The sequence below is a fragment of the Gossypium hirsutum genome, chromosome D08 (assembly GCF_007990345.1).
Source record: "Gossypium hirsutum isolate 1008001.06 chromosome D08, Gossypium_hirsutum_v2.1, whole genome shotgun sequence".
NCBI lineage: Eukaryota > Viridiplantae > Streptophyta > Magnoliopsida > Malvales > Malvaceae > Gossypium > Gossypium hirsutum.
The window spans coordinates 67,612,048-67,619,959 of NC_053444.1; the positions used below are offsets into that span (position 1 = coordinate 67,612,048).

Here is a 7,912-nt window from a genome sequence, read left to right on the forward strand (position 1 = left end):
ATGGACTTGTTTTTTTTCGTTTATCTGTTTTTTGTTTATTTTTGTCTGGACCGAATAAAATTGGTCTGTTACACTATCATTTTTGAAAAGCCAAACTATAATATTTTTATTTATTAACTTAAACTTTTTAATAGATTTTCAACAATCAAAAGCATAATTTTCTATTTTAAGGTGGCCAAAGCCCTTGTTTGTCCCTTGCTTTTCGCTCTGATCAGAAATGAAGTCGAGTTGGGTTGAATACTTAAACGAAGTGCAAAGCTTTTCAAATGCTATTTTTTTCATCTAAGAAAGACTCAACCCTAAAACCGTATTTAAAAAATATCAAACTCTTTTTTACTCAACCTAACAAATGTAAACTCGAGCTAAAGCCAACATCATCTTTGATACCTTTTGGTCTTTTTAGTTGCATCTAAACTTAGCTTTTAGTTAGACTTGTCCAAAGGTTGGATAGTTCGCCTGATTCGACTTGAGTCTAGTTTGTACTTCGAACCGGCTTAGCTTGAATTCAAATTAAACAATTTTTGTTAAATTTAAATTTAATTATAAAAATATATTAAATATCAACTAAAAATGAGCTTGTGCTTGAAATTTTTTCGGATTTGATCCGACCCGACTCATGGACAACTCTCTTTCAGTTTAATGAAAACTGTTTAACTCTTAATTTCCTAGAACAAACATAATTTTCTTTAAAAAAATACAATTGTAGCATAATTCCATCAAAATTTATGCTCTAAAATCATCCAAATAGGGAAAACATTAAAAACAAAGTTAAAAAACTTAAAACCAATTAATAAGATAAATATGTCACTTAATCTTCTTAATGAAGTCTAAAGTTCGAATCTCGGCATCGTCTCTAATGAAACTCCACCATAGGAAGGTGAGTGGAACAGTTGTGCCATGCCATAAAGAATGAGCATCAAAGACTCCATAATGAGGAGGGAAATCATAGAACTCCAAAAGCATTGCAAGGCCACTTCCGAAGACCACCGTCCACAGCTTCCACCGTGATGGATGGCGAGTCACGCCGGCCCAAATTGCCCATACCAGAAGTTGAGCAACCCCCATTATTGCACAAACTTTCACGTTCCACCCTGTATGAAAGTTTCATATCATGTTATGCATGTAAAAGGCATGATGTTCTGTGACAATGTAAGCTTCTCATATCATAAAATGTTAAAGCAGAATTAACCCAAGATCAGAGATGTTACCGTAGTCGAGGTTATAGAAGTTGAGGTACAAAATATGTGTAGTGAAAAAGGCGAGAAATGGAGCAGCAACCATGACCCTACCAGCCTCATCCCTCACATTAAAGCTTCTAAGTATAGATAGAATAAGAGAGTAACCAAGTAGTGCCACAGCAGATGAATAGTCTAATGATTCTGTTAAATCCACTTCTCTGTAATTCGAATTAATAGACATGTCAGATATCGAAACGAGGCCATCATACATGCATACATGCAGTCACTTTCATAGAAAGAGAGATTTTAGAGCTTATAAGCATGGTGAGTAGGTTAAGTTAAGCGTCGACAAGGAGCAACATGGCATTAGGTGCATCGGTTAACATATTCTTGCACCTAAACATATAAAAGGTCATCGTGATTGGTACGTGTAAGTACAAACCATGTTGCTCTGACTGTTCATGTTAGTGCACGCCTCAAACTAGGCCTGGTAGTGAAGATGATGAAAACATACAAGAGATGTGAATGGAGAAAATGCTTACCGAGTATGGAAAACAATGCTCCAAAACCATGAGTTCATCGCCAAGATGGCGTATACGTGGCACAAACTTGCAAATTCGTAGTATGCCTTCTTATCTTGGTTTAAAGGCAAGTTGTAGTAAAGAAGGTTGACAAAGGATAGCCACCCATGAAGATGCATTGCAAGGTTGAGTGCGGAGAAAGCAACAGAAGCTGGTTCCTAAGAGAAAAAAAGAGTCGAGACTCGAGTCAAGAGAAATAATGCGGAACACTGTGATTACGTTCCAAAAAATCTTTATCGAGGTCAAACCTGAATTCCGAGAACTCGCTTGAAGGGCCATTTACCATGATACTTGATAGGTTCTTCACCACGTTCTTCTCTTTCTTTCTCTCTGTCGGTCATGCAAGCGTAACGACAATCACTTTCGCACTCCCATTGTTTCCACTTCAAGTAAAGTGGTTCTTTCATATACCATGGACCATCAACGAGAACCCCATCAGAAGGAAAGTTGCAGTGTCGAAAGCATTGATCTCCAACACATCCGGTTTCCTCACATTCTGCCAGACAAGACCTAAAATTCAAAACATTCCATCTAATCAATCCATACAGAGAGGTATATGAATCATTACATCTAAACACCCTTGCTCTATTTCAAAGCATAATGCTGTTACAGAACTCCCATAAACCAAAATGATATATGTACATTTCTTCAAAGCCTTGTTTCCTAATGATATATATTCTTTTGGGTGACTTTAGGTAGAAAAAAACAAAGTGTTGATTCCACTAACACTTGCAATAAAAAATGAGCTTTCTTATATTGATCAACCTTAATCATTGATCTGGCCATGGTCTGTGCTATCAGATATTTGTATATTTGAATCAACCTTAATCAGAATCCCTTAACTCATATGCAGCACTAGCCACATAGGGGCCATTTCTTGGACCCATCTCTTGGACTTGCATCAAGAACATTATGCATTGGTATTGCAATCATGATCCGGCAAGACCTGCCTTAAATAGTTTAACCAAATGAATGGTATAACAATTGTTTCAATTCAAATAAATGACAATTGCAAACTAACAACTAGGTAATATGCATACCTATTGGAGATTGCCATGGACAATATATGTCCCAATCCCAAACTTTATATACTTATCAATGTCACAAGAGGTCAAGGCTGTTCACCCATATTCATGTCGTGAGATCGAATCATAAGAATTACTTGCTTGTGGTGTGTAGCTCCCACTATTAATGTGTGAGTTGTAAAAAGAAAAAGTGTTAATGCATTATTAAGGGCTTGAACTTGGCAATTGTTCTTACATGAGGGTTTGAACTTTTTTTTTGTCCAAATTAATCCCTAGACTTGATAATTGTTCCCACATTGGGACTTGACCTAGGCAATTGCTCTCATATGGGACATGAACTTTTTTTTATTCAAGTTAACCCTTGAACTTAGAAATTGTTCTCACATTGAGGCTTAGATTTTTTTTTGTCCAATTCTTAAATAAATATCATAGGCTAACTTAAACTAAAAAATGTTCAAACTTCCGTATGAAACCATTAGCAAGTTCAAGCCTCAAATAATGTATTAATAATTTCACAAGATCCTTGGGCATTGTCATTACCTTATATAGCAATTTCCCATGATAGTTTGGAAAATAACTGTTTTTTCCTCCTATGTACAAATACTTAAATGCTGCATAAACTAAAGGTAGAACATTCACAAATTAAGGAAACAAAAAAATTTGTGTTCTAAGTTTTCACGAAATCGATCCCAGACGATTCTTGCCCCCTACCCTTTATGAAAAAAAACAAAGGGCAATCGAGAACAATAGAAAGAAGAGAAAAACCTGTAATGTAAATCAGAATCACCCTCACTTGCATTCAAAACTCCAACAAGAAATGAAATCATCATAAAAACAGCTATCGAATAACGATCCATCATCATCTGAATGGAAAAAAGAAGAAGAAGAAAAAACCAATTGAAAATGAGGAATAGAAGCTTAAATAATTAAATGGGCAATTTTAATTTCTGGGTTTTTTTTTTGTCATTTGTAAACAAATTATGATTGAAAAAAGCAAACATAAAAGGAATGCAAATTGTAAGGTTAGATCAAAATGGGTCCAAAAAAAAAAAACAATGAGTAAAAAATTTAATATTTTTTAACCTTGTGGATGGAAAATCCAGTTGACATTGTGATGGTTGTTGTAAGCAATGCACCATTAATGCAAAAGTATAACCAAAGAATGAAGAAGATGGAGGAGAGAAATCAATGCAACAGAATGGAAGGAAGAGAACATTTCATTTTCTTTTTAATGTGTCCAAAATTAGTATTCGAATCATTTTTATTTGGATTATATTTGATTTTAATTTAAGTAAATTTAATTTTTTAAATTTTAATTATCAAATCAAATTAAATTAAATTTAAATAATTGAATTGATTGTATTGATTTTTAAAGTTTGGATCATAATTCTAATTCTAATTAATATATACAATATAGTTGGTTGAGCTACTCGAGTCAATAATTAGTCATTGCCATATCAGCTTATCAGCTCTCAATATAATAAGGTCAGTATTGATTTGGCAAATTAAAGCTTTCAATATAACAAGTAGTGGTCGAAAGTGATAATGCTTTGTTGGTTGATTTAATAGAAAATGATTATGCGACTGATAGCAACATTTCAGAGCTACAATTGATATATGATTTATGCAAAAAAAAATTGGCAACTCAAGTTTCGACATGTTCCAGGTGACCATAATAGACTGACAAATTGTATGGCTAAAGCTGTCGATAGTGAGCTTAACAGGTTGTCGATGTTTGAAGTTATACTTACTCATGCTTAATTTGTTTTTGAAGATGGTTTACGCAAAGTGTCGGATGCTATAGACCTTCAACTGACACACTGTAAGTTCTTTTGAACTTATTTCCGAAAAGAAAAAGAAAAACTTCCAACCCAATTATTTTGGGCATTTTGAGATTGTCTTGTTTGTCTGAAATGTCTCTCTCTATTGTTCCAGGTTAGGGAGAGACATGTCCATTATAGTGGGAATAAAGGCACAAAAAGGTTACACATTGTGTATGAAACAATAATTAAGGCAACCAATTTTTCAACTTTGACATCCAAACACATGTAAAACACGATGCAAGGAGAAATTAGTATGTTGTGAAGTCGAAAATAAAAATTACAGAATCCAAAAAGATCGGACAAACAAATAACATATAATTTACTACATTCCTATAGAAAACACTATAGAGAATGTATGAAATAATTTTTCTATTTTTGTACACTATAATTTAGTAATAATTACATTTAGTTATTTTATAATTCATAAAGAAAGTAGAAAACTAATTATCTTCATTTATGATAAACATAGAAGTAAAAATATATATATATATATTATAATGTATTAGAATTTTTACATCCACGACCTGGGTGAAAGAAAACATTTTATATTAAAATTTTAAAAATATTTTCAATAATGAATATTGAGAGTGAAGTGATAATGAACTTGTATTTTAATATTATTGAACATGTGTTCGATTTTTGAATTTATAATTTTAATCTTTTTATTTAAATATAATATAAAAGTATGAAAATATAAAAGTGTCATCATATTAATTTTAATTATAATTTTAAAAATGAATATTTTTGTAGTTTCATAATCGAGTTGGTAACTCAATTAAGAATGACACCAACTCAGTAAAATGTTTAAATATAAGTATTACATAAATAAATAAAAACTCCACAAATGGATTTAAGGTGATGTCATCTGCACTTAGAGTGTGAAAATAAGAGAAAATACTTGATACACTAAACCCAATTAAAGTGATGACAAGTGAATGTTGTAATGGGCCCAATTAAATCAATAAACACCAAAGATAAAAAAACCCAATTCAATTAAAACCAAATTTTAAAAGTCCAATTACAAACCCAATAAAATAGCAGGCCTAAACCTAAAACCCAAATCAGCCCAAACCCAACTAAACCAAATACCCAATAACCCAAACAAGCCCAAAACAAAAGAAAAAACAGCAAACAGAAACCCTAGAAGCTTCAGCCGTTGCCTCCAATCTCCCTAGCGCGCCGCGCTGCCCTAACTGCCTCTGCCTCCCCCCTTGCGCGCCGGTCTGTACGCTATGGCCTTATACCTACAAAACGAACTAGAAGAGTCCAAAAGAAAAAAAAAACAATGTAAAAAAAATAGAAAAAACAAAAAAATAAGTGGTATTTTCGGGCTATAAAAATGGCCCCAATTTTGTATTTTTTTACTTACGAATGAATCCAAAGAAAACAAAGAAACATCAATTCAAATACAAACCATTTTCAAAGGTAGTTGTGCCGTTTTTTATTATTAATTTTTTTGGCTTATTTATTTATTTATTTTAAGGAAACAAAAAAAAGAAGAAAATAATAAAAATCGTACCTTTTTGCAAAAGATGTGCCGATTCCGATGAAAATTGATTTTTTTTAGTTGGAGAATCAAAAAGCCCAAAAAATTGGGAGTTTTCGATTTTTCGGCCACCACAAACGGCGGCACCGTCGCTGGCGACCCAAGCAATGGCCGGATTCATGAGGGGAAAGGAGGTTTTGAGAGTTTTTTTTCGGATTTTTTTAAAGAAATGAGGAGAAATGAAAATTTAAGAAAAATTTTAGTTTTTATAGAGGGTTGAAACGGCGCCGTTTTGAGCCTTAACCCCATTGGCCAAAACGACGCCGTTTTGGCCTTAATTCCCTTTTACCCGCGCGTTGACCCAACCCAGGGGGAGGATCCGCCTGTTTTGCTTCGACGGGATATTTACACGTGTGGTCCCTATGATTTTGCGATGGTTCGCAGTTTGGTCATTTTTCTTCCTTTTCTTTTTCTTTAAATTTAGGCCCAAAATTTTGCTTGTTTTTCAATCCTGTCCCTGGCTCACTGGCGCGCTGAAACAGCGGACACGTGTCTGGATTTGGGTTTTATTACCCATTTGGTCCTCAACCTTTTCACGCCTTTTGATTTTAGGCCTCTTTGTTTATTTTATTACGATTTTTACCCTTTAATTTCATTTTTTATCTTGATTTAGTCCCAAATCTGTTAGATTTCAATTTATTTTTGCAAATAATTTATTTATTTATTTATTTATTTTAAACTTTATATTATTTATTTTAAATTGTTCTATTATTATTTATTTTAAGTTTTTCATATATTATCCATTTTAAACTATTATATGCATATTATCATTTAAAATTTTTTACATATTATTTTCCTTTAAAAAAACCGTTATATGTCTTCTTTATTATTTATTTATTTTAAACTATTCTATTATTATTCATTTTAAGTTTTCATATACTTTTTATTATTATTCATTATTTTATTTATTTACTTTTTACCTATTTATTTTCATTTACTGTTTATTTATTATTATATTTTCAACCTTCTATATTGAATAAATTTTTTAAAATAGATTTTATATAGATAATTATTAGTTTGCTCGTTTTTCTTATTGGTTTATCATTTCTTTTAATTATTAGATCCTCATGTTACATTCCTTTGTGCGGTCCCTATTTTCATTTTATTCTATTTTACGTTTTTATTGTTACAATTTGATTATCAATATTGTCATCCCTTGCTTTTTATAGTGTTTTATTTTATTATTAATTTTCATTTTAATACTATGCTTGTATTGTAACCTTATATTATTTCATTACCATTTTTTAATTTATATCACAATTCTTTATCCGATACATAAAAGATTTTTTTCTCTTTAAAATAAATAAAATTTTGTATTTTTATTCGAAAAGGTCGTACCCTAACTTACGGGGTTTCGATTTTCTTGACAAATCCAAATACACGAACCTTTTTAGGCATAAAATTTTAATAATCTTGGAATTAATAAAAGATCGTGTTCTAACTTACGGAATATGATCTTTTAAAAAAAAAAACCGAGGTAATCAAATATCTTTCAAATAAGTAAATTTTTCAACATTTATTCTCGTATCCGGAATTTAAGACATTGTGTCCTAACTTACGGGACGTAATTCTCTTTATCGATTAACGTGAAATGTACCTCTTTCTTGAAAATTTTTAATATTTTAACAAAGGATCGTATTTTAAATTCTTTTTGATTTTTCAACTTTCGATATTAAGATACAAATTAATCAACTAGGTACCAATTTTTGGGCGTTACGAGGGTGTTAATCCTTCCTCGTATGTAACCGACTCCCGAACC

General features: G+C 31.8%; 1 protein-coding gene and 1 long non-coding RNA gene across 2 annotated transcripts; both read right to left on the reverse strand.

The window, feature by feature from the left end:
- Positions 1-590: 590 nt before the first annotated feature.
- Positions 591-4,009, reverse strand: LOC107928326 (post-GPI attachment to proteins factor 3). Its single transcript, XM_016859515.2, has 6 exons — positions 3,868-4,009; positions 3,550-3,647; positions 2,008-2,269; positions 1,721-1,917; positions 1,209-1,396; positions 591-1,091 (listed from the first exon to the last, which is right to left on the reverse strand). The coding sequence occupies exons 1-6, from the start codon at positions 3,892-3,894 to the stop codon at positions 805-807; spliced, it is 1,059 nt and encodes a 352-aa protein (XP_016715004.2). The 5' UTR covers positions 3,895-4,009; the 3' UTR covers positions 591-804.
- Positions 4,010-5,582: 1,573 nt separating this feature from the next.
- On the reverse strand, positions 5,583-6,395 carry LOC107928331 (uncharacterized). Its single transcript, XR_001692593.2, has 2 exons — positions 6,127-6,395; positions 5,583-5,863 (listed from the first exon to the last, which is right to left on the reverse strand). It is a non-coding gene; the product is annotated as an uncharacterized lncRNA (long non-coding RNA).
- Between the last annotated feature and the right edge of the window lie 1,517 nt (positions 6,396-7,912).